Source organism: Ambystoma mexicanum, chromosome 3q (assembly GCF_040938575.1).
Source record: "Ambystoma mexicanum isolate Mex_15411 chromosome 3q, UKY_AmexF1_1, whole genome shotgun sequence".
NCBI lineage: Eukaryota > Metazoa > Chordata > Amphibia > Caudata > Ambystomatidae > Ambystoma > Ambystoma mexicanum.
In genome coordinates, this window is record NC_090926.1 from 1,193,327,882 (window position 1) to 1,193,342,573 (window position 14,692).

General features: G+C 42.2%; 1 protein-coding gene across 3 annotated transcripts in view; it reads right to left on the bottom strand.

The window, feature by feature from the left end:
- COL5A3 (collagen type V alpha 3 chain) overlaps nucleotides 1-14,692 on the bottom strand; it is an 899,023-nt gene that overhangs the window by 487,244 nt on the left and 397,087 nt on the right. For all 3 annotated transcript variants that reach the window (XM_069604041.1, XM_069604040.1, XM_069604039.1), the window contains 4 exons: nucleotides 11,613-11,696; nucleotides 7,387-7,443; nucleotides 5,391-5,444; nucleotides 4,410-4,463 (listed from right to left, as the gene is read on the bottom strand). In XM_069604041.1, coding sequence (XP_069460142.1) covers nucleotides 4,410-4,463; nucleotides 5,391-5,444; nucleotides 7,387-7,443; nucleotides 11,613-11,696 — 249 coding nt within the window. The remainder of the gene's footprint in view (nucleotides 1-4,409; nucleotides 4,464-5,390; nucleotides 5,445-7,386; nucleotides 7,444-11,612; nucleotides 11,697-14,692) is intronic.

The window sequence follows — 14,692 nt, forward strand, 5'->3', positions numbered from 1 at the left end:
GTTCCTGCCACTGCTTGTGATCTGATGGAAATATTTACTCTAGAAACTCACGTGCCTTTAAACGGAGGCTCCTATGTAGCAGAATATCTTTCAGTGGCTTCATACCGGCCCCTTTGTTTGCAGAATGTCTTTGGGTGGCTTATTGCTAAGTACTGATCACAGCCTGCCTCAAGTGAGCAATATGCAGAGCAATTCCGCACTGCTACTTAAATCCTGGGCTTAAGAAAATGAAAGATGGAAGGGACCTTGTAAAGATGGCAAGACTAGCATAGTGAAGTCTGCCTGTGAATTTGAAGGGCCTTTACAACAACTGATCCGGTATCAAAGTGTTGCTGTCTTAACTCATGGCTTTAGTCTTGAAAACATATTCACTTGTTCCCCATTCAAACAAAGTATACATTGAGGTGGAGGGCAATTGTGCAGTTGCTACTAAATCGATATAGAAATTCTTCAAATTCCTTGCAGAGAGAGAGAGTGTGCTGTAGGTTTATTTGTGCTATAATCATAAACCCTGTGTGTTTAGGCATTTGCGCCCTTGGCTACCTTTGATGCAGCTGCGAGTTGCACATCCATACATGGAAATCTACAGCTGGTGAACGAGACAAGACAAACAGTATTGGTGGCTTGACAGAGTGTGTCCCAGGTTGTCTTGATGCACCCTAGTTAATGCAGCAGCTCTAACCTGATCATCTTTGTCTAGCTCTGTTTTTTTTAAATTATATCCTACTTTCCATGTGGGTTTATACTTTCAATTACTTTTAGTTATTTGAAGCCTTTACCATCCCCTGCGGTGAACGCGCATCTCTTTCTTTTGATTATCCATCAGCCTTTGCCAAATGCCATTATATCATCTTAAACCAATTTTCTAATTCTCTAATCCGTATCATTGACAAACCCTTTACCTTCAAAGCTCCAATAAACATCTCTTTGAACCTTTTCACCAGTTAGCAGAACCGATTTTGAGTCCTTTTCACCAGTGTGATGTATTGAGGGAATGTTTCCCTTCACCCCAGTGCGGAATCCCCCCCCCCCCAATGGGGAGCCCCTCGCTGTAAGGCTAGGGAGGTTAGCACGCTCTACAACCTAGGGGTAGAGGCAAGTAGGACATCACCAGGAGAGACTCCCCCTTTGGGGACAAGGACCTAGAGAAAATACCACTAACACCTCTTCTAAGATATACTGTAACGATTTATGTGAAGAAAATATCAATGTGTTATTGTGAAGAAGAAATTGGAAGTGTTCCTTTAACTGAGAAATCCTCATTGACTGGGATGAGGAGGATGCCCCATGGAGGAGAAGAGAAGTAATGGAGGACAGAGAAAGGACTACATAACTGCGCCATGGAAGTCCCACAGGTACGTAGCGTATGAAAGGGGTGAAGCCGAGAGAGAAGGGAATGAAGCCCGCGGGTTACAAATTGGCTCGCACACCAGGGTTAAAGGAGACGGGTGGCTTCTCGCAAGAACAAGCAGGAGAGTAGTACTGTTGGACTCATCCTAGTGTGAAGAAAGAGACCAGAACGTTAAAAGACAGTGAAGTTAATGAGAATTATTATTATAATGCTCATACTCGTCCCAATGTGGATAAAGAGACAATCATATGAAAAGTCAATGAAGCTGATGAGACTCATTATTGGAAAGCTCATACTCGTATCAGTAAATAAGAAGAGGGCATCACTTTGATCTGCAGAGAAGTTCATGAAAATAGTTACTGGAACACTCATACTCATCCCAGTGAAAGAGAGAAAAACATTTGATTAATATCCAAAAGAGACAAGTAGAAACAGAGATGGAATTTTCGTACTCAGGACAATCAGGAAAGATTAAGAAAAGTAGATTCTTCCTGAAACAGAGGAAGTCTAAAAGGAGTAAGTGGCCCTTATTGGGCAAACCTACCAAGAGTGCAATGGAAAAGAATCAATGATAGGAAGGTCAAAGGAAGACAAGAAAAGAACAGAAAACCACAGCCCAAGGAAAGAGTGGGGAAAACCCTTGAAAGTACTGAGCGCACAGTGTCAATTAATAAACGTAACCACCATGGACTAATTGAAGATAAAATATTGAATTAAAGTTCACAAGCAGGAAATACAACAAGAGAAGGCAGTCATTCTCCTTCCCTTAGTAATTATGTTAGTGGTAGGGTCAGACAGGGTTAGTTGTGCTGGTGGACAGATTCATTTAAGACTCTTCACTGACAAGCACCTTAGATAGTTTTGTTAGGTAGGGACACATCATAGTATAGGGAATGTTAGACCTTTTTCCTTTTCTTTTAATAAAGAATTCAATAAAAATGAATCATCAGAGTCTGCGTCCTTATTCTGCCCGGCCACAATATACCACAAACATCTTTCTCCATTGTGTGATGCACTGTGAGCTTGGTTCCACATAAGATTTTGAAGTAGAAGTATTTTACTCCTTAATTTTTGTATTTGGGAGTAACATTATTTTCAAGGAGTAAAAAAAGTGCATTCAATTCAAAATAGGTTGCAAAAATATATGTAATCCCCAAACCAGGTATCATTTTTATAAACCCTGCTTCTTTGAAAATAAAAAGCTGCATTTTTAACTTAAGGTTCCTCCTCTTCAGGTCAGGCAATGAGGAGCGTCTTGGTACCACCGATTTAGACACATTCTTGAAGCTGTGCGAGTGGAAGCAGGTGCTGGACCCCACGTGTCGGATGTTTTCTATTTTTTCTTGGGAGCATTTTTATTCCATATTTTATTCAGATGGGAGTATTTACTTTTTGGGGAGTACACATGGCTGGTAAGCTGCTTACCTGTAGTGCTGACTCTGAACACCTTATTATCTGATTTATCACATTTTCTTGCCCGTTCTCTAACCTCTTTTGACGCACACACTTTCAGTAATGCTCTTGATGTATATATTTCTGATATATAATGTTCACAATGCAGGGTTATAGACACTTAAATCCATTAAGCAGCGTTCTGAATAAATAATGTTTCACGTCTCCAATTATAGGTTTACATCCAATTTCAACCCTTTCCTTACTTGGAATGGGGGGGATTGTCGAAATAGAAAGTATATTGTGCCTCCTATTGTAATAAATATATTTTATATTGGCCTACGCCAAGCTGTTCGAAAGTCGCTTGCGAAGGAAATCTGTGTTGCAAGGTCCTGACCTTAAATCTATGTAGGCCGCCATTTTAGATCAAACCGCCATTTTAGGATTCGTTGTGTAAAAGTCACCCTGTGAGCTAAAATGGTGGACAATGTCATTGCAGAATACAACATGGCCGTCTTGACCTCTGTACATAGCTAATGTGTAATCTTCCTGCAGGCCACTTGTTGAGGTCATGAACTGAGACCTTGTCCTTCACTGACCTATGTGTAGAGGGATTACTCATACAATGAAAACTAATCCACGAGAATGTGTTGAGACAATGTATTCAAATACTGAACAAAGAATATCTGTTTAACTACATTGTATTAATGTTTAAGAAGGTCTACATGGAAAACTTTAGAATACACAGCTATTGCATACGCTTGTTGATACATGTATTAAAAGCAAACCAGTTATATGCGGTTATTTGAGACTTGGCACGAACCCTAGATCGGTGATATATTAAAAGGAATATTAACTCGAAATGGGGCTGGGCATCGCGCCCACAAAATTTATAAAAAGCGAATGCATTCTAATGTACAGCGTCTCTCACTGAACACACTGAACCACGCTGGAGTTTGTTGTGTTGTACTGAGGGGCGATAGCTATCTGACTTTGCATTGTTTTTATAACTGAATTCAGTATAGAATAAACTACTTTGTATGTTCCTTTGTAACCTGTGTTCGGTGTATTTCCTTTTGGGGTACTCAGCCTCGATATTCTTTTTCTGTTTTCACAGGATGGTTTGGAGAGGACTGGTTTAAGAGGATGTTAATACAACAAGGCTAACACACAGAGGGTGGGGGTGGGGGCGTTGTGTGGATTGCATTAACCCATAAATCTCCTTCAGACAAACAAATCAGTCCATAACATTTCATAAATTCCTCCCAAATGCCATCGCATGTATGTCCACTATTCTTTGCGTTGAACCGACCCTTGTCAAATGTTGGCAACACACTCCTCTGTGACGCTCAGTCCTCAGTGAACAGGCAATGCTTCCTCTTCCAGGATCGTAGAATACATATATTGCTCAGAACTTAATTTTCTAGTCATTTATTTCACAAGAAACCCCCCTCCCCAATTCTAGAAAAGGCAGCACCTAAACCTAAAGTGTACTGTAACGGACCACGATGCAACTGAGAAGCGCAGCAGTAAAGAGATAATAAATATAAGGTCACCTGTAAGAGAAAGCGAGTAGGAGCAGAGAAACTACGTAGAGCACGAAGTCATAAACGACCTCCTGAGTAGGGTGGTATACATCAGGATTCCTTTACACTGCACTACTTACTCGCTTCCCTCCTTTCCCAGGAGGTCCTGTGCCACCATGTACACCCCGCGGTCCCTAGAGTCAAAAACAGCAAAAAGAACAGAATTAGAGGCCTTACTCTCTCCTATGACAACTCAACTGACACCTTTCAGTGGGCCAGGGTACCCATATCTGCCCACTAGGTCCAGAGCACGTTAGGGACATTTGACAGTTTGAAGCCCACTATGCCCTCAAACCAGTACCTAATGTCAGGGGCAGAATGTGTATTGGTACATTATCGAATGTCTCTTAATTGGAAACCATAACAGTGGAAGCTATAGGGTAAATGAAGGTAAAGTGTATGCATTTCCCTTTGAATGTCAGTGCAGCATCTATGGCGTCACGCTTGAAATTTGAGCTTTTTTTAACCCACCATTTTATGAAAGGAAATGAGTTGATGGATAGGCCTGACCCTGCACAGTCCAATGACATTGTCTGCACCATTAGACCATGTAGAGGAGTGAGCAGGTGATAAACGGGTATGTTCAATACCCATCCATGTATTCCAGTGTGCCCCCCTCCCTTGCACCCATATCCACCTGAACTATTAATCAAATCTTGGGAGGGTTTGCAGAGGCACAGATAGAGATGGCAGGGTGGGCCCAGCTATTCTTGCATGTTCCCTTTCTCTTGTAATGCGGGAGATGTTGCATAGATGCCAGTGTTCTCCTTTTTTGAAACCCTTGTTCTCACCTGCCTATGATTCGTATAGCGCAGGTGACTGGAGGAACAAAACGGCTTGTAATATCTAGCAACAGTTTTTTGTCTTGAGCAAAGTTGTGTGTCTGTCAGTGGGAAAATGAGTCATGATTGAAATGAGTAATATTTTCAATCCATCCCAACCCTTTTAGAATTGTAATGTTATGTTGTCCCCAGAAATCTCCTGGGACTTGATTCGTGAAAGCTGGTGAAATGCCCCAGACAGGTATCTCTTCAGGAAGCGTTTATCCTGAGATGACTTACTTGTGGCCCCATCTCTCCCGAGTCCCCTTTCTGGCCTGGATTCCCAGAAGCACCCTGCGAGAAAAAAGAACGAAAAAGGTTAGTGAGAAACCTACTGTCGCATGGAAACCATCTTCACTGCCTATAATTTACATGTTTATTTCCAACTTTATTCACATTTTGCAGCAATAGAAACAATAATATTAGTCACTTTTACAGTTTACAGTTTTGAATGGCTTTGTGTTTTCTTTCAGGCTACAAAACCCTTCTAACAAAGAAAAGAATAATGTAAAATATGGAAATAAAAAGCTCAAATATATGGGGTGATTAATTCACATGCTAGATTTATTTGAACTCTGTTTAATGTTTTATCCTGATATTTGTTTTCTGCTGTTTGGAAAGCGGTTGTACAGGTAGAATTTCATTTTATAATTCGAGGAATGTGTTCCCTGCACTTTTGCCACTTTGAGATGGCCACTGTTTGAAGATCTTTGAAGGGCTCCAACTCACTTGACTGCTGGCCTCGCCTGAAGCAGTCACATAATACCGTGTTCTCTTCTGGTGCAGAAGAGTTTCATATCTGTGCAACAGGCACCGTGATTGCATGCTGGGACCATGCCAGAAACTAGCTGTCTGCACCTGCAAGTGGTGTAGATGATGACGTAATGCATGAGGCAGCTTTTGATATGTATAAAGGTATGATCATGCCTGCTATGCTATTATCACCACCTTTACACGCCTTAGACTTGATTGGTTATTTATAACGTGCTCAATACCCAAAGGTTTCTAAGCACGGACACCGGGATCGAACCTGTGTTGCTCCTTGTCGTCTTGCTTCCAAGGCGCGCGTGTTGCCGCTGCGCTATCCTCCCGAGACTAAGGCCCCCCACAAATGCCTGTCACTTTACCTACTGCTCGTCATTCTGTGGTTTTTAATGGTAATCAACTGAGGGCAGCACATATCAATGACCTATGTCTGGTATCTGTATGTAAACGATATTGTCTGTGATATATTAATTACTCTCTACGCCTTCTTCTGGTACAGGCCTTGCCAAGCTATTCCTACTGGTTTTGTATTATTCAAGTAGGTTGACTAGAAAGGAAGGAGGTGGAGTGATGGCCATTTTCAGAGAAAATGGGGCTGCACTATCCTTCGTCAACTTTTATTGTTAAATGTTCAATATTATTATAAAATATTCTTCTTTTTGCTACTGATAATTCATTAGTGGTGGTGGTTTAACACCCCCACACCTCAAATACCAACTTATTAGGACTTTGTTAGCTTTTTAGCAGATCTGTGATGCCATCACGAAAAAACGATTACGCCAGATAATTTTACTGTACGGATTGTTGCGACCTGTCCTCACCAGTCTTCGTGATAGTCTCAAAGTGTAGGACTCTTATCAAAAAGTTGGCAATCATGTCCACTTATCTGACCATATCTTTGCCCAACTCAATTCTTTCTTAATCTTCACTGCCCTTTATCTGGTCTGATCACGCTTTGATGCCCTTTAAAATGATACTGGACTCTGTTCATAGGGGTGGAGAAAGAGCCCCCGCTAGATTGTAGACCCTGGCATAGACCCTGGAACAAAGGTATAACTCTGTTTTGACAGACCTATTAGATTGCACCGTAGACTCCCAAAGGGCTGTCGACTTAGTCCTTGGCTGATTGACACAACTGACACATCAGCACCAAATAAAATAATTATACACGGTTCTTGCAAACCGTATGGGCCTTTGATTTCTGACACTTTAAAAGATATTAATTTCTTGCACCCTCCCCTTGGAAAAGCGTTGCCCGTGCTCTTCACAAGACAGATGCCTGTCTTGCCTTTCTCCCCATGCTCAAACCCTTTCATTATCCACCTCACTGAGCTCTATCCCTGATAGGATCGCCTGATGCACTTCTTATACAATTAGCGAACACCAAGATGCCTGTTGGTGACCAAGTGGGCTACAAAACCCCAAACACAAACATAAAAACACTGATGTTAAAGGAATGCAGTACACTTACCAGAGGACCTTGTCTTCCTGTCAGTCCTATTGGTCCTGGAGGGCCTTTCATAGCAAGCTAGGGAAAAAAGAGAAAAGCACCAGAGATGAAATATTTGCATATATGTTATGGTCAAATGCACACAAAACTACTACAATAAGCATGGCTGACAAGTGCCAGCAGTGTCACTGTCGGTAGGAGTCACATGCTTGATGGATGTCAGTAGTACTGGAGACAGTGGCTTAGGTTTGAGGATCTAGGCAGTAGCTTCTTTCTTCATTTATGTAAGAGCAAATGGATTAAAGAGAAAGGCTTTGCGGATTTGCTTCTTCATTGAGTCTAACTAGGAGAAGGAAAATTGTTAATTGAAAGAGGTTTAGTGACAATTGCTAGATTGACTTTTGGTAATTACATTGTACATTCTACCTAAACCAAGGTTGATGGTACTAAGGGCTTAATGAATGGTCCGAGGAAAGCTTCAATGCCTGGTTTAAGACGTGATTGGTTGGGGGATATTTATGGAATCACCCCCTTACTTTTGAGCTTTGTGAAGGATTATCTAAGACGGTAGTGCCAATGCCTGAAATTGAAACAAAGGAATATAAACTGATGATTTGGCAGCTGGCATGCACCCAACTTGATAAATCGTATATTTTGAATTAAACTCAGTAAAACCTTCCTTTTAGCAAATGAAGGTGTTGCATAGTTCAGTGGCCCTCATTTCTCATAGAGGAGTGTAACTGTGTTACTCGGCCTGAGGGTTGACTGTATGGACTCCACTCTCCACGGTATGTTGAAGTGTGGATTAGAAGCTTCATCTATTAATTCATATTGGCCAGGCTCCTGAGACCAGAGTGTTTGTTTTGGTCCATTAAAGCTTATAACTAGCATTGCCACCTAAGTGTATTGTGGGATGTATTTACCCATGCATCCGAGCCCTACCTCAAAACTGTGCAGTACTGACATGGAAAACATCATGATGGCCAGAGCTTCCCAGAAAATGCCCAGGGAAGTGCATGAAGAATAGGCTGCCACTCATTTTTGCCGATGTTATGGGCACAGAAGGACACTGCCTAAAACCACCATTGGACTACCCACACAGTAGTCTGAAACCATTGGGAATGGCAATGCTGATTGCCAAAAGCAAACCCATAACTGTGGAGAATTCATTTTCTTAAATCCCAAAAAGGGGTGCAGTACCAGTACTCACCACTATCCAAAAGCCGGCGTTTTAAAACCACCAGATTTTGTAGAAAACTGAATAAATGAACCCAAAACATGCCAAAGAAAGACATTTTAAGAGGTGGATCCAATGTAAAGTTATATTCTGAAGTGACTTGAAGGTTTATAACAAGACTGGCTGAGCTGTGGATTTCAGCAGTTTAAGTAAAGTTGGACTGAAAGACACTACAAATCTAAATGTTTAAAAGAAATGAGTGACCTACTCTTGAGTGTCACATAGGTTGCAATTGTTTAAATGACATAGTTTTAAACTTAGAATCAGCCTTCTAGCTGCATATGTGAAGATGTTTAGTTTTATTTGAATGCAGAAACTGGGGAACAGAAATGACATGTAGCTAAAAACTGGCTTAAAGAGATTCCAATTTGCCTGGCAACTACCCCCATCAGGAGTGAAACTTGAGTCACAGCTGTGTTCCCAGGCCTAGCTGCCCTTTTGCTGCTCACACCAAAAGGGATATGACACTTCCCTGATTGAATTACCTGGGCTCTGCAGGAAATTGAACAAAGCCCTGTCTTGACTCAGGCAAATGTTTTATGGCGGGAGTCGTAAATGGAGATTTCTCCTGGAAGCACAGGGGAGGGGCACTGCCTGTGAGAGCAAGCTGGCTTGGCAGAACTGGAAAAACCAGAAATTCAACCTTGTGCTGGAGGAAAACCACACCCCTTTGGGGCCAGAACATAACTCTAAAAAGATGAATAACTCATAGAGCGGACATGTGAAAATTGTATAAATGACACCATAATTCTTGTGATTTTTCTGCCCACATTTTAAGAGGTTTTTAGAACCGGTGGCATGTTCAGGGGGGTTTTAGCGGAAAAGAGGATATTACTCAAAATGTGTGCATGTGAAAAATCTGACACTTCATCAACTAATGTCCATACTCCTTGCGCACATGTGTGTAAATTTGGGTTAATGTCCGAAATTGCGAAACCAGTTAAAAAGTGAAATATGTGCCATTTTTGAATGCAAGCCCCCAGGAAGAGCAGATTTGGACAGGGTATACCTCCTGTGATATGTGAAGGGTGCATGTAATTTTAAACAAATGTGTACCTGTGCAAATATGTTTTTTTGAGCAAATATAGATTGTGTGTAAAGTTGACAGGGGTGGGTTCTCGGTATCATAAACAGACCTCATCATGATGACACTTCATTTCATTCCCCCAATCAAGTGGAAGCGGATGAAGTGGCCAATGACAAGTGGAGAGGGGCTGGCTAGTGATGCTGCTCACACACACCCATTTTCAAAACACATAAAAGCAGAGAGACAGGACAGATAGGGACCTTCAAATCCATTTGCAGCTGGAAGCTCTGCCGGGAAAATCCATACTTTACCTCCATCAACTTCACAGACCCAGACCAGACCAGCAGAGTAGAGCTGACCTGTTAGCAGAACCAAAGAGAGCAGACCCAGATCACTGTGAAGTGCAGAGACCAGAGTCCAGTTTAAAACCTGACCAGATCCATGGCGAGGCCCATTTCACTCAAGAATATAGTGTGAGTACCTAGAAGACTGTGTAGAACCAATCTCTTAGTTAAAATAATATAATTCAATCTATTTTAATCTAAGTAGAACTGCCTCCTAACTGTCACCTGTCATTTGTAAAGCTGTCACCTGTCATTTTCTAGTTGCAAGCTGCACTTGTCTTTTTGAACTTTAAAATTTCAAATCTGAAAAACGACCTTTATTTAATCGCTCATATCTCTGTGACCGTTTGTGCTAGAGACTTGCAGTAACTTTCATCTGGAAGCTGAGATCCTAGGCTTTTCTAGGACCCCAAAACGATATTGCTAGCCCTTGTAGTTCCTCTGTAATCGCACCAGACGCATTCGCGAATTTTACCGCGATTTGCAAATTTCTCCACTTGCAAAAAGATAGCTGCTTTTGCTTTTCTTTGAAAAAAAATCGTTTGCCTCATAAAAACTATCCCTGCATCACTGCTAGAGTGAGCCTGGACTAATATTAACTTGATTTCACTCACCCTGAACCTCCTAGAGGGAATTAAAAGCATTTTAGCATATTTTTTTCTACATTGCCAGCACATTTAAAAGCATTTGGGCCTGTGTTTTCAACTTCTGTAGTCTAAGTTGCTGGGTGAACTGAATTACATTTGAATTACATTGTCTTTTGCTGAAATCCTATCAAGTTATTTTCTGTACTGCATTTCATTCCACATTGCATCCATTTGAAACCATAAAAGTATTGTTGCTATCTTATCCATTTCATGTCAACTCCTTGGTGATTATAAAGAAGTGTGCTAGTGCCAGATTCTCTGTTGTTAATCTTTATCATATCAGATTAAGTGTGCTATTCAATTATTAATTTATTCTAAAGTGTAATACATATATATTGTTTAAATTATCAATTAAACCTTTTAACTTGCAAAACAGAACTACTTCTTGGCTCAGTGGGGTCAGGGGGATTCTGAGAGAGGGGTGTTATATAGGGGTAGTCATCCAGAACGCATGAACTGGACATAAAGATATATCAATAAGGGTTTTCATTCAGTATTATAGACTAGGCGTTGACTTAGCTGTAGTGTTGAATTGAATCCTCTTACAGTATATTGTTCTCTTTTCTTGTGAGAAAACCATTACTGTGCTCTAATGAGTTAGGTGCAACCTTATTACTCCAGATATACCCCATACATGGAGACGTTAGGGATTGTCCCATTTACCAGCAACACTAGCCTTATCTGTTCTTTCTTGTAGGTAGATTTAAGGAAAGCCCCAAACACCCAGAGCAAGCCTGTTCCTACAGAAAAACTGATCTTTCCATTCTTTGAGCATACTGTTTGCACTGCATTGCTGAAGAAGAGATGAAGGATAATACCCGGTCCTTGCTCAATGGATTATTCCATTAGCAGGACGAGGCAGTGTCCCAGCTCTACTGCCTTCCCCCATCATTCAACAACATCTCTTATATTATTGTCTCGGAGGATAGATGGAAAGGATAGAAGCCCCTGGGCTAATTGACCAGCCCATTGCCTTAGACAATGCTCCTTACCTTCGCCTGCTGGAGGATAGACTGGGCCTGGGCTTCCTGAAACGAGACAATTTGTCCTCTTTGCTGGTCACCACCGAATTGAAACTGGAAAAAGAACAGAAATGATTGAATACCTCTTCATATTTCTCTAGAAGCCACCCATTTTCACAAAAAACATAAATGTAGATGACTACAAAATACCTTGGCTTCTTCCTGTTTTTCTTTTTTTAACAGTTCATGCAAAATATTACTTTTTTTAGCATGGAAATGAAGGGAAATGTTGGACATCCAAGGCATTCAATGATGTCAGAAACAATATATATAGATATATATTACAGGGCCTGCATAGCGGCCCTGTAGTTACGGTTAATTTGCTCAACCCATATGAAGAAAACTTTTTGGGCAGCTTATATATGTCGTGTTTAGGGCCTGTTTCATTATTTCTAGGCTGGAGCTACAAAGAGGGGGGGTGTAGTGGGAGGGGGTGGGGGGGCGTGGGGTGTGTGTGTTTGTGGGGGTGGGTGGGGATTAGTCACATTTATGGCCAGGAAAGGCAATAGGCTGAATTCCACCCTGGAGTACTCATTGGGAAATAGCAAGACAATTGTTGCCATTTCACTGGTGCAGAATTGAATGTCTCACCGAAGAACCTTTCACGCCAAAACATTTTGATTTATGGAATTCTTTAGCATTCCCCTGTGCTCTCCCTACCCTAGGTATAACAAAAAGAAAAAAATGCATATTTTCCAACATAGGTTATGAAATGGAGAGCAAGTTCCCCATAGATGAAGGTGTGGTTTACTTTTATTTTTGTGTTCTGCTTGTGTAGTGCACTGTTGATCCAGGCCACGGGTCTGCAACGTTTGGCTCTCCAGATTATTTTATTTATTTATTTTATATATTTATATAGCGCCGACTGCCTGCAGGCATCGGGGCGCTTACAATAAGACATATACAAAGCTCAGGAAGGAGCCCAAAGAGGAGACGGGACAAAAGATGTTTTAGACTATATGACTCCGATGAACCTCCACTATGCTGAAGAGAGTTGTAGTACAAAACAACTGGCGAGCCAAAGGTTGCAGATCCCTGAATGGCTATTTTGATTCTGCGTCAGACATTCCTTTTAATGGCAGTAAACGTTGATGAAATATTACGTATAAAAAAATGCCATATTATATTTCAGGGAATGGACTTCTTATTGATTCATTGTAGTTTAATAAAGAAGACTGCAATATTAGTTTCCTGCTTGTAAAAACCAATTAACGATGTGGCAATAAGCCATGGTGTGACATCATCGCTGCTTGCTGCTCATCCTCTTGCAGTATCAGTTTCAGTTGCAGGTTATGTGTCAAATGTTTTACATGTTGGGGCCACCCCAGATGCCTTAGCATGACTCCTGGGTTCCAGTGACCATTAAAGGCAGATCAAAGTTTGGTCCCATTATTTGCACGCACCAGTGATTTCCAATGAGTGTTAGAGCTCTGCTGGACAGTCTGACGAGTCGTATCCTTACTTTGCCCACATAATGTATGCCCTGTATTCCGGTGCCTATCAATCATGGGGTTCTCCTGTACGCGGTTTAGGAAATGTTTTTATTCATTTTTTGCGTTTATTTTTTGTTTCATTGCATATTATTCTGTTATACCTTTCAGTGGGGGAATTAACTATTTTGAACTAACACAATGAAAGTGCTGCTTGATATAAACAGAATATTCCCTGTCATATAATATGATATCATATGATTAGTCATTTATAACGCGCCTCTACACAAGTGCTTCTAGGCACGACAAGACAAGAAAGGGAGGACAGAGGGAGATCAAAAACAATGATTTTACTAGTCCTTGTGTCATTCAGATCACGCAAGTGCAGGGTGAGGGAAGAGAAGTGCTGGGGGTCCGAGGGGGTGTTGTGCAGGTAGCTCATAAGTGCTGCCAGAAGTGGCTCATAAGTGCAGAGAATCGTGGACTGTAGGGTGGCAGATACAGATCCGTAAGTGCGAGGAAGGCCTGGAGGCAGTTCAAGGGCAACTGGACAGGTAGGAGCCTGTACCCGAAGTTCAGAGGGTGACCAGTGTGTGGAGCATTCAGGGACATCAGCAAGGGAGAGGGAGAGAGAAGGCGGAAGCGAAGAAGGGGGTCTTGATTTGCTTCCGGAACCAGAGCTGGTACTGCTCTAGTTTGAGAGAGGCAGGGAGGCTGTTCCAGAGGGAGGCCTCTGCAGAGGAAAGAGATCTACCCCCCACTCTCTGTCTGGAGTGTGTCTGACCCTCAGAGTTGGAGGCGGATGAGCGAAGGGCTCGAGAAGGAAGATGCTGAGGAAGAGAAAGTTGGGAGGTAGTGCTGTCCCCGTCCCCAGAAAGCCTTGTGGGTGATGCAAAGGGTCTTAAACTTGATCCTTGCAGCCACAGGGAGCCAGTTGAGAGATTGCAGTGCTTGAGAGATACGGTCCCTGGGCTTGAGGCTAAGGACAAGTCTCGCAGTCCTGTTCTGGATAAGTTGTAAAGGGCAGAGAGTACAGTCAGGTAGATTTAGAAAGAGGCTGTTACAGTAGTCCAGCCTAGAGAGAACCAGGGCTCTGGAGACAGTGAGCTTCTGGGGGAAACTGAAGAATACCTCTGCAGAGGTGCAGCTGATAGTGATGACTTCTTAGAGACATCAAAAATGTGAGGAGAGAAGGAGAGGATGGAGCCTCACTGGAAGGAGCAGGTAGAGGGCTCAGGGTGGGGCCGGACAGAGTGAGAGAGGAAAGGAAGGAGCAGGGGTGCTAATGAGGAGGATCTCAATCTTACTGGCATTAAGGCAGAGATCGTTGGAGACACACCATTCCTGAATTGCAGACAGGCAGTCTGGTATGAGAGAAGGAGCAGAAGTGGCTGAGCGGCGCCTGAAGGAGAGCTGGGTGACATCCCCATAACAATGAAAATCAGAGCAGAAGGTAGAGATGCGGCGGGCAAGAGGGGCCATATAGTGGTTGAATAGCCAGGGAGAGAGGTTAGGCCTCTGCGGAACACAACAAGTAGAAAGAGAGATAGAAGAGAGGAAAGACCCAAGTTGGACCTGGAAGGGTCGATCTGTGAGAAAGGAGGTCAACCAGGCCAGGGC